We start from the raw sequence: 17,456 nt of genomic DNA, 5'->3' as shown, positions 1-17,456 counted from the left end.
GACCGCCAACAATGTGCCAACTGCCAACTGCCAGTATAGTTCCTCTAGAGCTATGACGTGTTTCAGGTGGAGAACGAGTGCGGGGAGATCCCCACCATCATCGTCCAGAACAAGATCGACCTCATGGACCAGTGCGTCGTGGGGCCGTGAGTACCAACGCCTTATACTTAGCTAATAGCTATAAAACCTAAACTCTACATAATATAGAGTGTCACCTGATTAATGCCTTTTTGTCAGAAGTTTCACTGGCTAGCTCTATTTATTGGCTAACGTCAAACATGTTATATAATTAACAATTAAGTAGGTAGTCTTGAGATGATAAACTCCTCTCAGAAGCCTCAAAACTGTAGGGCACAAGATTGGCATGGGCGCTGTCCAAACAGCCGCTGTGCTCCTAGAATCCCGTTTTACTGACTCAGAACTTGCCATACACGTTAGATGGCTAGAGGTAATGCGATTTCATAGTAAAACATATAGTACCTGACCTGGAACCTACCAACTTACAGCGATGAAGCAGAGCTGGTGGCGGCGGCGCTGGGTTGCCGGCTGATGCGGGCGTCGGTGAAGGAGGACGTGAACGTGGGCGCCGTGTTCCGCGCGCTCGCCTCGCGCTGCCTCGCCGACGCCAGGCAGGAGGCCCCGAGGGCGCCGCAGCCCGTGCCGCTCATAGGTAACTGACCAAAGACGCTGTCGATGTTGCATTGCTGTCGCAAGATGCAAAATTGAAAATTTTATGTATACTGGAACTTGCAACTGCATTCTGGCTTATCCCCTGTCAGATAAAGCTAAAGAAATTTATAAGATGGTTAGGATAGCACTTAATAGAAGTGCAATAGATTAATATTGATTAAGGGTTAAATTTAATTGTTGTTCTAATGGAGCGACATAGTCAATGTTGACTAAGCTCCCTAAATAAAGAAAAAAAAAAGATGCAAAATCGTCGAATATTTACGGTCAATTGCCGCTCATGAGTACTCGTAAACCCTGCAGGCAGTTGTATCATGTCTGCTGTCAATCGCCTGTTGCATTGGATGCGCCCCAAACGTACAGCAGCTGCCGCTCATAGGTGACCCCACAACAGCTGCAGTAGCATGAAAAAATTGTTGGCAAAAGTTTTAAAATATCTGCTATTAATCGCCTGTTGCATTGTACGAGAGCTGCGCAGCCGCAGCCGTTTATAAGCCATAGCCTTGCCATAGCTTTCACTTACAAAGGGCGAGCTAGCGGACGTAAGTACGTAAGTCGGTCGAGCCGGCCCATTCATGCCGAAGCATATTGGCTCTCCCACGTTATATACTTAGTATCCATACTTAGGGCCTGTTTCACCACTTCCTGATAAGTGACGAATAGGCTATCCATCAATTAACTTGACACATCAAGTATGGAGAATCTGTCAAAAAAGTTGTGAATAGTCTATTCGGAACTTTATCAGCAAGTCACGAAAGTGTGTCTGTCTGTTACCTCTTCACGCCCAACTATGCTGAACCGATTTTTCTAAAATTTGGTATAGAGAAACTTTGAGTCCCAGGAAAAGATACAGGATACTTTTTATGCCGGAAAATGTACGGCTCCGCGTGTTAAACGAGTTTGGGTGCTTCATCTAGCAGTAAATAAAGTTCAAACTTATCTGACAGATACTCCTATCAGATAGTGGTGAAACAGGCTCTTAGTGTTAACTCGATAACCATCTGGACTTACCGCTTTGTTTGTGCAGGTACGTTCACGAACCACAACAGCAACGGCACGATCCTGCTGCGGCCGACCAAGCACCGCGCGGCCGGCAAGAAGAAAAACGTCCTCAAGAACGCCTGCCGAATACTCTAGAGTTGACTTGAAATTGACTAGCTCTTACTTGAGACACACAGAAATTAACTAGCTATCAGAGAAGTTAATTCCATTAATCATAGGCCACTTCTGTGTTTTAATAGACCACTTCTGAGGTGTCACGGAGGTTACACTACGCAGAGAAAAAATTTTGGGACTGGCTGAAGCAATTGTCGATGAAACACTTTAGATGAGTGTATAATCTAGAAAAGTTTTGATTTACAATAACTAAAAAATTGTGTGATGAAGAAATAAGAAATGAGCTATGTCTTAGGCGCAGCGCAGACGACAGACTATCCGTGACGCACTTTTTAGTCCGTGCAAATAGAACGTATGCAATTATATGCAGTAACGCACACGTCTGCGCTGCGCGTCGTGTGCGTTACTGCATATATAATTGCATAGGTTCTATTTCCACGGACTAAAAAGTGCGCCACGGATAGTCTGTCGTCTGCGCTGCGCCATAAGCTATGTTTCTTACCATTTGCCTCAAGTAAGAAAATTATACTGTAAATTGTATGTTAATGTTATGTTAAAATATGTAAATCGTTAGTTAGGAATTCTTTTTCTATTGTTACCCTAGTTAGGTTAAATAATTAGTCTGTGCTCAAAAAACCTTATAAAGTTACTCCTTGCTAATAAAAAAAAAACATCTACATAAGTTACACTTAAATAGTTTATCCTTATCTATCAAAGGATTTCTCTAACGATAGAAAAAGACAAAACATTGTATAACTATAACATATGTATACCGTGTATATTATACACAGTAGATATTTATATTACTAGGGGCTAAGTTAAGTATAATAATGATTGTTTGTAAAACAAAGTAAGTTGTGTATTTAAACTTTTGGTTTAGCTTCTGAATTCGTCAACGATATAATATTTTAAAGTCAGGTTTACTTTTTTATTAAAAATTTTGAAGGAAGTACTTAGTTATGACAAAAAATTATTTTGTAAGTTTATCCTAGGTCAAAACTAGTAAATAGGTGTTGACTATGTGATATACAGTTTTACATAGGTGCTATTTACTCTCTTAAATATTTTTTGAATTAAGAATCTTAGGTTGTTTGCACACCGACACGGTAAACTACGCAAAAGCGTTAGAACATATCTGTCTTACCAATATATAAATGTGAGACAAGTATTAGAGCGAGATGCCAGATAACGCATTACCTTATTAAGAGCGAGACAGATATAGATCTGTCACCTACGTAAGATCAGAGACCGGTCTCTGATAAGATGCTTTTAGGGTTCCGTACCCAAAGGGCAAAAACGGGACCCTATTACTAAGACTTCGTTGTCTGTCCGTCTGTCTTTCTCCAGGCTGTATCTCAAGAACCGCTAAAGCTAGACGTCTGAAATTTTCACAGATTGTGTAATTCGATTGCCGCTATAACAAATATTGAAAACAAAATAAAATTAATATTCAAGGGGGGCTCGCATACAACAAACGTGATTTTTTCGGCCTTCTTCGATTTTTCTCTATTCTCTTTATATCTTTATCTCTATTTATATCTTTCTCTATATCGATAATAACAAGAGGTAGGCACTTGAATTTATTGTTTTGTTATATGTGTACTTTAATATTTAATAATAATATTAAAATAAAATAAAAATTTATGGGGGCCCCATACAAAAAACATAATTTTTAGCCAATTTTTGCTCTATCGGTACCCGCGAGTGCTCGTGCGCGAGACCGACTCGCACTTGGCCGATTTTTTGGGATCGCGGCGTAGATGTGCAAACAGCCATTTATGAAATAAGAAAAAATGAATTAATTTTGTACAAGTTCACAAAATGTCGAATGTGTAAATATGTTTATACATATTAAAACATTAAATTATTTTAGCACTTTTTGTTTAAACCTTACGTAAATTTACTTATTGTTATGCTGGATATATATGCGTCATGTTGAACAGTTGATTAGAAAAAAATTCAGTACAAAATGGTGTCAAAACAACTGTTCAATAGATGTTTAAATCTTTTGTGGCAAGACCAATAGTGTTTTTATGCTCTGTCCAATCACTAGTCATGTTCACCCTACTATTGCTTGTGATCTCGCGGTGTTAGCTAAATGACAATATTTTAAAACAAATAAAACGACGGAGAACGTTTTAAGCGTTTAATTATATCGTTAAAATTTTAAATCCTTCTTGTAGAAGGAATCTAAGCAAATTTAGAAACACTGGCGTAAAACAAATTATTGTAATAACCGAAACATACATTTTACATAAACAGACCTACAAGCGAGTTTTGGCGCGTGGTTGCATTGTTATAATTCTTTTACGTGCAAAATGCCACTTGAATGACAATGTCAAAGAACAGTTGTCTCTTGTATTATATACACTTTGTAAGATGGCAACGATAGTTCTCATTTTGGCCACGCGCGAAAACATTCTTATAGGATTGATGACTTATGACTTATGAGATATTCGTTTCAAGTTTATTTATCTTATTGTGTGCTTATAAACATTCCTATTGTAGTGATAGGCAGTTGTATCAAAAACTATTGCATAATACCGTACAGGGCTATTTTACCTGCGCAGGATCTTCAAATAACATAAAAAAGAGTTTTAAAAACTCTGAGGTAAATTAACCCTGAACGCGCTTGAATCACAAAATCCACACAAATTCAAATTTCGAAAAGAATTGTCTATGGACCGATTTTTTTCCAAAAAAATGAATTCACAGATTCCAAATACAAATTTTGACTAGACCTAATATAATTTAGAATATTCGGATAACATGCACTGAATTTGTGTAGATATCTCTAGAACTTTCAACAGTAGGTCACATAGAGATCGTTTTAAAACATCCAAAACAAATCACTCCAAATCACAGATCTAAATATACCTATATTTAACAGACCATTATAGTGACATAAAAATGAACAAATAAAAAAAAATCAGACCAAAATCAGAAAAAAAGTTTGAGAGAAGGTCTTGCCTGCAGCTCAGCGTAATTAAAAAAAGTTTAATTTAGACATATGATCTGTGAATCTTCCATACGAGTTACAAAGGCGATAGAGTACCTATATTACACTACGACCTACGTACGTATATCATACATAAGTCTATGAAAATAAAAAAAATCTCAGACTTAGATTTTTGTTATCTTCGATAACCATCCCCTCTTCCATACAATTTTATTGTATACTACCACTCCTAAGAAAGTTAAATACCGTTACGATTTCATAGTTACCTGATGTTAACAAGCTAATCTAATGGTGGGCTTCGTATGAAATCGTCATAACATAAATCCTATAAATATTCTACAGTTAATACAAAAACCAACTTCAGAGGAATCAGACATAGCCCTTATTACCAGGTGATAATGCACCGAAAACCATTTTAATAAATCAATAAGATATTCAAACATTCGCAAGATCACATTATTACCAATGAAACTTGTAAAATGTTTTTTTTTAAAGACTACCCGCCAAATTATATTTTCTTTTTCAAAGTCAAAATTATTAGGTTAGACATGTTTTCATGTGTTATATTTTAGTTTAACAATTAACATTCAATTAATTTAAAGTTAAGTATCGGCCGCTTTACAATTTAAAAACAAAAATTCAAATAAACTTAATAATTTAATATTTCAGGCGGGTAGCCCGCTCCTAGCGCCATCTAGCGACGAAGCACATCCAACATTGTGAAGTAAGCTGACAACTGTCACACAAAATTCAGTGAAAACTATAGTTTATTCGCGTTTAAAGGCAGTGATGCGTACTAATTTCAAAAATGACCAATGACAGAAGTGATCCTATTAGTTAACATTAATTTTATTGGTCACACAAGTGGCATGTGCTTTCCTGGCAGCAGAGTTGCTATTGGTTGTTAGCGTCATAATATGCCGCGTTATTCCAGTAGGTCGTATTATAATAGAATTATCTGATAATAAAAGCCCTTTTGACTCGCTGTACGCGTTTCTTAATAACGCGAGCAAACTATAGCATTTCAAAGTACGCTTGCGTACATACACACCCTTTAATATTATAATTTAAGACTGTATTGGTAACGGTGAATAACTGATTAAGAAAACAAGCAATATAAATCCTATCAAAGATTTACGTGCTTTGAGGCATTGACTCTATAATCCTGGCCAGTAATATAAAAACCACTTATAAAAGACCAAATTGTTTTAGTGTTTATTTACATTGATACAGTAGTTTGCCATAGCACTGGAATAAAGTCCAGCACTGTACTAATGCAAGCATGCATCCAGTGCCGTATACAAATGTTTTAATCCAGCCCAACGTCCAGTTTCTAGCGTTCTACTGTATCAATGTAAACCAGCACTCAATCCCAATTTGACATTGACACCTGTCAAAATTTCAACATGGCGGTTTTACCATCAGGCGCATGTACGAAGCTGGTTTAAATATGCAGACCTGCCAGACCCTCGACTCACGAGTACAGCGTCACGTTGAGCTTGGCGAAGTAGTCGAGGAGGCCCTGCAGGCGTTTCTTGACCCGCTTCTGGTCATCGAGCGTGCAACCCAAGATGGCGGTCTCGAAGTTCTTGTCGGTGCCGGAGTTGGGGTCGGGCTGCGAGGTGCAGGCGTTCATGAAAGTCTGACAGCGCGTGTGCGCGACCACGGTGTCCTCGTGCAGGGACATCACCAGCTGGTCTATGTACATGTTCACCTGGAAGGACACGAGATCAAAATGAGTACGGGTCGCGCATGAGATGGCGAAACAGTAAGGGCTTGTGTACTATATAGGCATAATAGAGCAAGAATTTATCACATCCATCTCGTCTGATTACTGATCTAACAATGACAGAGATATGCTACTTTTAGCTTTGTAGGCCCTCATATTGGCACTTTGAATTAATCGTCTCTCTCGTTCTTAATAAGTATATGAAAAAAGGCATAATATTTTGACAATCGCAGCAAGAACACAGACTTGCTAGTCGTCGCGCCTGCCAAATCCTGTATGTGTTTTTAGTAACATTTTCAGGGGTAGACAATAAACTATTTTATTTAATGATTGATGGATTTATCAATAAATTAAAGGTCTTAGTTTATACATAATAGGATTTGCCATCATACATTTTTAATTTATTGATAAGTCCATCATTATATAAAATAGTTTATTGTTTACCCCTGAAAATTTTACTAAAAACACATAGAGGATTTGGCAGGCACGTAGTGTTTTTTAACGATACATGTAACATAATATTTTGATGTCCAAAATAGCGTTTCTCGCTATCTACTTAATAAAAACTACATTATATTCCGTTATCTGACCGCGACTCGACTGGAGTTGTCAACAAGTGCACTGCAAACAGCTGTGACTCACACCATTTGATGGAGTCGCCTGATAATATATACTATCTGCTTCGATCACTAATATAATTGGCTACAAGTAGTAGTATTTGTTTTGTTTTTGTAACTCTCTTACTGCCGTACTCAGAGTGGAACATTAATTACTTAATTGTAATTAATTCAAAATTCTGACATAAGCCCCATACATTATCTGTCAAACTCTTCATTAAATTGAAGGTTAATCGTAATTAAATGTCTCTGAGTACGGCGGTATGTAATTTAAAAGCTATATTATTTTGACAAGCCCATGTATTCAGTTTTGTCTTTATTTGTCGAGCGCGTTGTAATTTATTGTATATAAATAATGTAATCAGGTACTAATACTGTATTATTAAAATGCTAGAAACACGACACAAATGGACCGATTCAGCCGGATCAGTACCCTGCTTTTCAAATGAGGTGTTAAACATATTTTTATTATTATTAAGGGCCTAATTTTAAGAAACCAAAATAAGTTTTAGTTTAACTCGTTATGAGGTTGCTCATCGGTTCTCTTCTTTTATTGTGTAGAATCTACACTGTAGATAAACCAATCAAATAAATAAAATCCTTCGAGGCAAATTGTAGCAACTTTAGCTAATCTTGCTTTGTAAATTATTCTCATCGCTTTGCTTAAAGCTACGTAATGAATATCAATATTAAAACGTTTCTCAAAGTGCGAGCAGCTCATCAATTTTTATTACGCAAGCCGTCTGCCCTTTTAAGGACGTGAACCTGCGACCTTGGAGTTAGCGATCGATCTCTATAACACATAAACAATACAAATTGATATAATTACGGTTAGGAATCTTTATCATGACCAACTTTCCTTGAAACCGAACCGATTTCGATCCTAAATACAGTGCTGTTTTTATAATACCTAAACCAGATGACGAAAAAATTTATTCTGAATAAAAAAAATTGAGTTTGAGAAATTTGAGTTTGAGTTCTCTAGCTCTATTGAAATTGGCAATTAATTCCATTGAACTAGCCATTGAAAAAAAAATCCCTGTGAAAGAACCTCTGAAACTCTACGTTTCTCACAGACATAGATCAGGGATTCTTTTACCACTCTACAAATTAAAAAAAAAAGAAATATTTTGTTTATCTGTATATCCCACAACCTGAACACTTTTGTGGTACCTACACTTTACGGAAAACTATCATAGGATGTAAGAGTATTATCGATATCAAGTGATAAAAACCGCATCCTTGTTATTTGAGCGTCGTTGTGTTGATATACAACCACAGGAATACACAACAAAATTATTAAGTTGGTTGCGACACAACTAAAGCTAAGCCGAAAAAAAAGCTAATAAGCGTCCATAGATATCATTATTATTATATTAAATGCGAAAGTGTATCTGTTTGTCTGTATGTTACTTCTTCACGCCAAAACCGCTTAACCGATTTTAATGAAATTTAGTATGGAGCTGATAGTTTGAGTCCTTATTATAAGTACTTTTCATTTTAGAAAAATGTACGGTTACTGCTCGATTAACGAATTTCCGCGCAACGAAGTCGCGGGCGTCATCTAGTTTCACATAAAGTATAATATCTTATCGAAACAATTACTTACAATAAATTGGCATACCAAATCTTTAAAGTGACAATATAAATACCTTGATGCGAAGCAATTGAATAAATTACGAAACCTTGCATCGCGCCAAAACAACAGCACAATGAAGTCATAAAATTATATTTCATCACGAATTATTTAAATAAGAACTGACGATCTGTAAAGCTTAACTACCGCCGTATATGCCGTATTAATTATACGGGGCCCCCGACGGGCCCGACCCATACCCAACATGAATTTGATGTTTTTCTTTCTTTTCTCAGAAATCTAAACCATTCCACAATATTCTAAACTGCTTAAAGTAAGTAGTAAAAGAAACAGCAGTTGTATGCTAATTTGGAATAACGTCGCCGCTCGCATTAAGGAGAGATAGAGAAGAGAGAGAGAGAGAGGGAGAGAAGAGAGAAAGGATACAACAAGGATAATTATGGTGTGTAAGTCATTGACAGCCATTTACAAGGTCTCTATGCTTAAGTCGTAGGTCTATTACTCTGAGGTCTGGAGTTTGGTAAATTTTTATAGTTCCCATGTTATAAGAGACTAAACTCCAGAGAGTGCTCTACAGTTTAGTCTCTTATAAAGTTTAGGAAGATCGCAGACGGCACTTTTTTTGAGTGATCGAGTCTGCGGCGCACATACAATCTACATGGCGCGTTAATAGACTTTAGCCTTATAGAGTGAATTTTTTTTCATTGGGGAAATGCACTTACGCATCCTCGGCAGTCTGGGAAAGGGAACTGGGGTGTGTGGAACTCCCAGCACACTTAGCATAACAACATTAGAAACAGAAAATAGTGGACATAATGACAGATTTCAGTGACAAAATAGCGGATTTCCTTTGTCTAACTGTAACTTTGTAGTACAGATTCCCTAGTACAAGTCCTCATTGACCACTGAACCCTAAAACGGAACCGTAACCAGCTATTTTTGTATATTTGATAGGTTAATATGTAGTTATATAATTTAACAATAACATTGTCCTATTTTAGAAATATCAAATCCATATATTTAGTCCTTTCTATCCCTGTTAGCTACCACTTTCGATCGCAGAGGAAATTGTTGTTCGTCTTATTAAAATGAAGCTACCCACGAAAAATTAGTTTGATAGTTATAATCAAGTCGAAACAATCTTCTAGGGAACGTGTACTATTGTCTATTCTTCCGTAGAAAAGAAACCGCTTCTTCAGTGACCATGCTAAGCGGTGAAAGGCACAGTTTGTCGGCGCGTGCCGGAGCGGATCGGGGCTCAGCGCAGCGCAAAATGCGCTATAGCACACTATTGCCGGGTCGGGTCACATCGCATTGACGGATTTTAGCGCTCACTGTGCCGGGGCGTGCTGGGGCGGGTCGGCGCGCAATGCATTGACGGATTTTGAGCCGAGGCTTGCCGGGCCGCATCGCATCACATCCGCGCGCCGCTTGCTATAGCACACTGTTGCCGGGGCGCAGCGGGTCTTGTCGGGACGTGTCGCATTGACGGAAATCCGCCGAGCAAAAATCCGCGCCGATGCTCCCCCGGCGCAGTGTGCGATACGCGCATCTGCTTCCATACAAATTGTATGGAGGCGGATTTTTGCGATGCGCCCCGGCACGCTGAGCCCCGGCACGGCCCGTCTCAGTGTGCACACTCCTTAAAGGGACGACAGTGTAATTACCTGATGCAACGCCTCCTCCTGCTGTGGGTCCCTGTCTGTGCGCACCGCAACGTCGACCGTCATAGCCCGCGCCAGGATGCGGTCAGCGTATCTCGTAATGTCGTCTCTATCACCTTAAAAAAGATATTGAAATTTAAAAGGACATGCTAAATATTTTTTGTATTGACATTCACTTAGGCATTATTGGATTATGAAGCTTAGTAGATGTTATAATATAGCCCAACTAATAATTAATTGAGGGTAGTTAGAAACGCAATGTAGACTTTTCTAGTCTTTGTACTACCACTACATTCTATTGAAATCTATTGTTTCTTACTATCTTCTTAGGTTACAGTTAAAAATCATTTTGTTTTATTTTTACTACTCCTTTGGGTATACATTTAATAATAATGGACTGTAAGATAAGATTGTTTAGTGTGCATCCATTGTCAAATTGCCATAACACAAGTTTAAGTTGGCTGGGGATTAGACAACATGATGTACACTACCCACTTTGTGCTTTTGCATATTATTGTATGAATGTTATTATAAATTGGATTTGAAATGCAACATAATAAATACAATAATGAGTTCCTATAATAGGATCTCATTATTGTACTTGTTATTTACTTGTAAGTTGTAAGTTTTTTTTTTTTATTCATAAAATTTTTTTTATTTCAATAAGGGGGGCAAACGAGCAAACGGGTCACCTGATGGAAAGCAACTTCCGTCGCCCATGGACACTCGCAGCATCAGAAGAGCTGCAGGTGCGTTGCCGGCCTTTTAAGAGGGAATAGGGTAATAGGGGAGGGTAGGGATGGGAAAGGAATTGGGGAGGGTAGGGAAGGGAATAGGGTAGGGGATTGGGCCTCCGGTAAACTCACTCACTCGGCGAAACACAGCGCTAGCACTGTTTCACGCTGGTTTTCTGTGAGAACGTGGTATTTCTCCGGTCGAGCCGACCCATTCGTGCCGAAGCATGGCTCTTATGGCTCATGGCTCTAGCTCTGAATAAAAATAATAAGGTGCAACCAATATTTGTTGTAATCAAAGAAATTCCTCCATAAGACAGGCTGCGCCTAGTTTGGAGGATTGAAATGCTCACCTATACTAATTTTATATAAGCTAATAAAGATTTTAATTGTTTTTTTAACTTACATTCAGAGATATCTGCTAGCAAATCGGAATGCTTAATGCTGTCAAGTGTGGAGAGAAGTGAGTCTTTCTCCTCCTCTATCCGCACCGTGTCACGCCGGAGACGCTCCACTCTCATCTCCACTTGGTCAAGCACAGCTACCAGTCTGTGGAATGTCTTAAGTTGTAATCATAGTAGTAGATGCTAGAGTAGTCACTCTTATTTCCAAATTCAATCTTATTGCATGTTTCCACTATCTGAATTCAACCCATCAACTCCCAAGCATATGTGCCGCATAACAGTTGAAAATCTATTGTGTCTGCTATTCCCACAATCAAGGTATTAATGATTTTGGTGTCAATAGATTTGTCATGGCCTGGTATAATATAATTTGTATTGTGAGGTGATAATTTTAGATTTGTCTACATTTAAAATAAAATAGTACAGCAGGCTAAGCAAAATACAAAAAACTCTGAAAGATTTTAGGTACAAACTGACAGACTTCCTTTGTCAATCTTTTACTTTATCTATGTTACCAAATAAACCCTTTCTACAGCTGTGGCCATGCTAAACATGCTGAACAAACATTGTTGAACAAATTTTCTGCAGAACATCATAAAGACAAGATTGTGTAAGCTGACATGGTTTGTACTAATTTTCTATGGGGCTCTATAACAAGATTCTAATGGTCTCTTTTTATGGAGAGCACATTATAAAGGAGAGCACAAAAAATGATTCACGATCGCTTTTAATAGCGTTGTTGCCTTTTTGGGCTCTAACGTGGGCGATTCACTTATAAAAATCGTTTTTTTCTCTAGGGTCTACCAACAGGTTTAAGACACAAAGAAATTCATGTAGCAACAATTTGACAACATGCAATTTACTTAAGTAAAGGATTGTAATTTTTACAATAATTGTACTTAAAATATAAGCATTGGTAACCTGTCTTTAGGGGGTTGGTTTCCTAAAGCCGATGTTTCGTCGATAAGGGGAAGACGGGAACTCTCGGAAGGCGCACTCCAATCCGTCCCATACAAGTCCACCTCCATTGTCACTAATGAGTCAGACCTTGAGGATTCCAGGGTTATATTTTTGCTTTATTATATTTTCTGGGTATTTTGTTATTTTACGAAACGAAAAATAGTTCTTTGGTTTCTCTCTTTTGGAATGTCAGTGTCAAAATGTCAACATTGAAAATGTCATAGACACAGATTACTAGTAGGTATAAATGTCATAGATGCCAAAAAAAAAAGTTCTTTTCTTTTCTTATTATGGCACTTCGGCTATTTAACCATAGCCAGTGTCGAGTATTTATTGTCAGGTCGATTTTAGTCTAGTCAAAGTCTAAAAGCACAGTATAGCAATATGTCATATTGCTATATTGTGGTCACTGACCTCCAAACAAGTACGCTGGACTGCTGATACCCTTTGAAATGACAGCTATTTTTTGTGCCTATTTGAAGCGGAATCAGCTCCCCCATTATTAGGGATAGGAACTAAATTTGACATAAAAATGACGTTCGAAAGTCGCCATCATGTCGCCACTTTGGCGCTGATAGCAGTAGTGGGAGTATTTGGAACTAATACTAGTGATGTACAACTGTCTTTTCTATTATCGATGAAATGTTTCCAGATTCAGATAATGTCGACCATTGGGATAAAAATACTAAATTGAATAATACAAATGCTACATATTTGTATTAAAGATTACAGACTTCCTCTCCGTTATTTAGATAGGCGTAATAAATTAACAACGATTTCATACGTAGATAACGTGAAGTAGCAGTACCTATCTATAATTCATTTATTTATACCAGTTAGCACTACGAAAAATTGAAAACAAAACTGAAGATAAGCTTCTAACGAAAACTTTGTTGTATTGTATTTTCTAATTTCATTTCTAAATTCTAATATTATCAAAGTAGTGCTACAGTGTATCGTATTAAAGCTGAACAAAGCTGAATAAGTGTTCTGTGTGATTAAACCCTAACTAATCTCATCATATTATAATATTATAAAGCGGAAGAGTTTGTTTGTTTGAACGCTCTAATCTCAAGAACTGCTGGTCCAATTTCAACAATTATTTCAGTGTTAGACAGCCCATTTTATATATTTTATCACGCTGAGACTAATAGGAGCTAAGAAATAGAGGAAAATGTGGAAAAAGCGGGGGAATGTATAACGTGAAGGATTATATAGCCTATTTTTTGTGGACCAATTTTTCTGTGTAGGTAATTAGATATTTACGTGGGAGAAGGCGCGCGGAAAGTCTAGTAATAATATAAAAGTTCCCTATTTATTTATGGATCTAGCAAGCCTATTTTTATCGATTTACTTTATCTCATTTGATTTTTGCCATTTTGGCGCTGATTGCAGAAGTGCGAGGGAAATTAACTAAATGGATAATGCGATACATAAATGAATATGGAACGTTTGAATACATTTTTTTATTGTGGTGGAGTAGGTAAGGTATTTATAAATTATAAAAATATATGTGCGATACTTTAACATTATATTTTATTAGTTACCGTTACACAGTTACAGTCTGTCAAGAAAGAGTAGACGCTGAAATAAATTTTCCAAACATAATCACGATCAAATGGTAGTTTTGCGCCTTGTATTTTCACAGAGAACGTTTGTACACTTCAAATAGTAACGGCAAGCGGTAGTAGCAATTTTCGGACGCCAACCAGGCTTTTCAATTTTTTTCAACCATAATTCCAGTCTTCCTTCGTCAGACGGAAACCTGTCAATTATTTTAAGAGCATAATATGTATTTGATAATAAAAATCGGTTATTGGAGATTTCAATACAATTATTATAGATATCGATAAGTTTTATCCACAGAAAACTCCAGTACTATTGACTTTTATTGTTTATCAAAAATCGGTAAAACAAAGGTAAATATGTGGTGAATACGGTTTATTAAGATTAATGCCACATTTTTAAGTGCCTATATTATCAATAAAAGTTTAATATCGTAGAAATGAGCTGTTAAAATCACTTACTTGTGAAATATAACCCAACCAAACCCAACATACCTTTTTGTACCGTGTTTTACATAACATACACCCTTTCATAGTTTAACTATTAACTACCACCACTTATTTATATATTACTTAATCGCGTAAAACCTTTTAAAACACTTTAAAAACACGAAAACAATTCGAACGATTAAACCATAGAGAATTAAAATACATACTTACAATATGGTTACCAATAGTTACGTCAAATTTAGTTCTCGGCATAGACATAATATATACTGATTATATTATGTCTATGGTTCTCGGTCCTAATACTGGGCGCGCTGATTCCGTTTCAAATGGCACAAAAAAAAAGTGGGTATCATAGATCCAGCGTACTTGTATAATGGAGATCAGTGATTGTGGTAAAAGTCAATACAATCAAGAAGTCAAGTCGGTCGATGCAGTAAAGTGGTAGACTCTTTACTGAAACTTTCGATGGAGTTTTGGAGGGAACACAAAATAGACGTTGCATCACTTTCCTACACTTGTGCACGATAACGAATATCTAATGGTTAATAAGCCGAAGTTGACCGGCCCGCCCCACCCCGTCGCGTCGTCTGCACCTCGCCTTATGATGCAATTTAGTTATACGATATACGTTGAGTCCCAGGAAAGAACAGAAGCTAGTTTTTGTTCTGAGGCAAACCTATTTTTGTTAAATGTAAAGAAATCGACTATTTTTTTTAATTTTTACGAATTTATAATTTGAAAACTAACTCATCAAAAACAAATTAAAATACATTAGAAAGTTTATTATTTTATTGAAATAATAACAAATACAAACGGTGAAACATAAAATAATCTCATTAATATATATTATTATATTATAATATGTATTTACTATATTATTCGCCTACTTTTGTAACACAAGTGAATGATACATGTTCAGTAACAGTTATGTCAGTGTGACCAATATTTTTTTACTATTTTACTATATTATTTACAATACTAATGGCATGTTTCGGAGGACTAATGTTTATTATCTATACTAATATTATAAAGCGGAAGAGTTTGTTAGTTTGTTTGAACGCGCTAATCTCAGGAACTACTGGTCCGATTTGAAAAATTCTTTCAGTGTTAGATAGTCCATTTATCGAGGAAGGCTATAGGCTATATTTTATCACGCTAAGACTAATAGGAGCGAGGAAATAGAGGAAAATGGGGAAAAACGGGGGAAATTATATGAAAGGGCTTATTTAAACGCGCTAATCTCAGGAACTACTGGTCCGATTTGAAAAATTATTTCAATTTTAGATAGCCCATTTGTCGAGGAAGGCTATAGGTTATATTTTATCACGCTAAGACTAATAGGAGCGAAGAAATATAGGAAAGTGTGAAAAAAACGGGGGAAATTATTTGAAAGGGCTCATCTCACGAGCTACTGGAGCAATTTTTCTGTTATTTTTCACAGACTTATCTGTTAGTAAGTAAGTAGACCACCTGAAGGGCCATAGGCTATTTTTTTGTGGACTAATTTGTCTGTGAAATATCTAATTTACGCGGGCGAAGCCGTGCGATCACGACATCACGCGTAAATGGCTGGACCCATTTTAATGAAATTTGGTATAAGTATACTTTGAGTCCCGAAAAAGAAATAGGATACATTTTGTCCCGGAAAAATGTACGGTTACTACACAATATACTTTTATAATTTGCGCGTAAACTATTCAATCTATTTTGATGGAATTTGGTATGGAGATACTTCGAGTGTCGGGAAAGGACAAGGAATACTAATTTTGTCCCGGAAAATGTACGGTTCCCGCACAATAAACTTTTATGATTATCGCCTAAACTATTTAATCTATTTTGATGAGGCTTGGAGATTGGAGATACTAATTTGAATCTGGGACAAGGAATGTTTTTTATCCCGGGAAAATGTGCAGTTCCCACACAATATACTTTTCTGATTTGCGCTTAAGCGATTCAATCGATGTACGGGAACAACTATTATACATTTTGAGGAGTTCCCTCGATAACTCATGGATCCCATCATCAGGTCACCACTTTTATGAACATGGTACAACATACAACACAAAAAGAATTTTGTAAATCGGACCACAAACGGCTGAGTAGGTAATCTTTGAACATACATAAAAAAAAAAGATACATACAGCCGAACGTATTACCTCCTCCTTTTTGGAAGTCGGTCAAAAACTAAAGTCCACGCGGATGAAGTCGCGGGCAACAGCTAGTATTATGATACATGTATATTAAAATATTCTCTCTTTCTAAAAAATAGTGGTATTGGCATACTAAGGTTTTATTATAAATGCATCGAAACTAAATAATTATTTAAATCGGTACATTTCCTATTTATGAAGCTATATAAGCCACTCTTGTATATAGGGTTGTCAGGTCGCTAAACCGAAAAGCCGGACAAAGCAACCGGCTTGGCCGGACATTTGTACAAAAAAGTCCTGCTATCGAATACTTAGAATCAAAAAGCTTGAGTGTCCTGCTTTATCCGGACGCCTGGCAACTATACTTGTCTATATTTATTATTGAATCTTACTGATTAGTGCTCAACGCTTAGCGCATTTAGAACTTTTAAAAGTAAAGGTGCCTCTGCACAATGGTTCATGCTGGCCCACTACAAGCATTCGCCATTGTGTAGACGGGGTAATGGTGTATGATGGCAGATGATTTCCAGACGTGACACGCAATGGCTTGGCCTTCAGTGGGCCTTCGTGGGCCATTGTGTACTGGCTACATTAAAAGTTAATTAAGTTAAGCACGGTTAAAGGGATCTACTGATGTGTAACTGTACAGTTTCATTTTAAGCAATCATGAGTTTAGATTCTAAACAATTAAAAAGTGTTAGTGCTTGTTCTAAAATCTATAATTTTGTTCTTAAGTAGCGTGTTTCTTGCAAATAATTGGACGGAATTAGAATCTCGCAAATTAAAATAAGACAAAGGCCACACACAACTTTAAAATAACTTGC

At 36.9% G+C, this 17,456-nt stretch overlaps 2 protein-coding genes across 3 annotated transcripts in view; one reads left to right on the top strand and one right to left on the bottom strand.

Moving 5' to 3' along the window:
• Positions 1-2,086, top strand: part of LOC121736927 (ras-related protein Rab-23) — a 55,894-nt gene extending 53,808 nt beyond the window's left edge. For both annotated transcript variants that reach the window (XM_042128395.1, XM_042128397.1), the window contains 3 exons: positions 67-146; positions 507-670; positions 1,715-2,086. In XM_042128395.1, coding sequence (XP_041984329.1) covers positions 67-146; positions 507-670; positions 1,715-1,824 — 354 coding nt within the window. In that variant the 3' untranslated portion in view covers positions 1,825-2,086. The remainder of the gene's footprint in view (positions 1-66; positions 147-506; positions 671-1,714) is intronic.
• Positions 2,087-5,426: 3,340 nt separating this feature from the next.
• Positions 5,427-12,645, bottom strand: LOC121736928 (BAG family molecular chaperone regulator 2). The gene is made up of 4 exons (XM_042128398.1): positions 12,429-12,645; positions 11,510-11,652; positions 10,373-10,485; positions 5,427-6,476 (listed from the first exon to the last, which is right to left on the bottom strand). The coding sequence occupies exons 1-4, from the start codon at positions 12,533-12,535 to the stop codon at positions 6,237-6,239; spliced, it is 603 nt and encodes a 200-aa protein (XP_041984332.1). The 5' UTR covers positions 12,536-12,645; the 3' UTR covers positions 5,427-6,236.
• Positions 12,646-17,456: the final 4,811 nt, after the last annotated feature.

The sequence above is a fragment of the Aricia agestis genome, chromosome 20 (assembly GCF_905147365.1).
Source record: "Aricia agestis chromosome 20, ilAriAges1.1, whole genome shotgun sequence".
Lineage (NCBI taxonomy): Eukaryota > Metazoa > Arthropoda > Insecta > Lepidoptera > Lycaenidae > Aricia > Aricia agestis.
The sequence above is the reverse complement of the archived record's forward strand: the minus strand, read 5'-3'. Positions and strand labels throughout refer to the sequence as shown.

Excerpts from the sequence above, each read along its gene's own strand:
- LOC121736928 (XM_042128398.1), bottom strand. The coding sequence starts at position 12,535 with ATGGAGGTGGACTTGTATGGGACGGATTGGAGTGCGCCTTCCGAGAGT. Across the intron at positions 11,653-12,428 it reads AACCAACCCCCTAAAGACAG|ACTGGTAGCTGTGCTTGACC; the intron begins GTTACCAATGCT and ends GACATTCCACAG. Across the intron at positions 6,477-10,372 it reads AGGAGGAGGCGTTGCATCAG|GTGAACATGTACATAGACCA; the intron begins GTAATTACACTG and ends GTGTCCTTCCAG.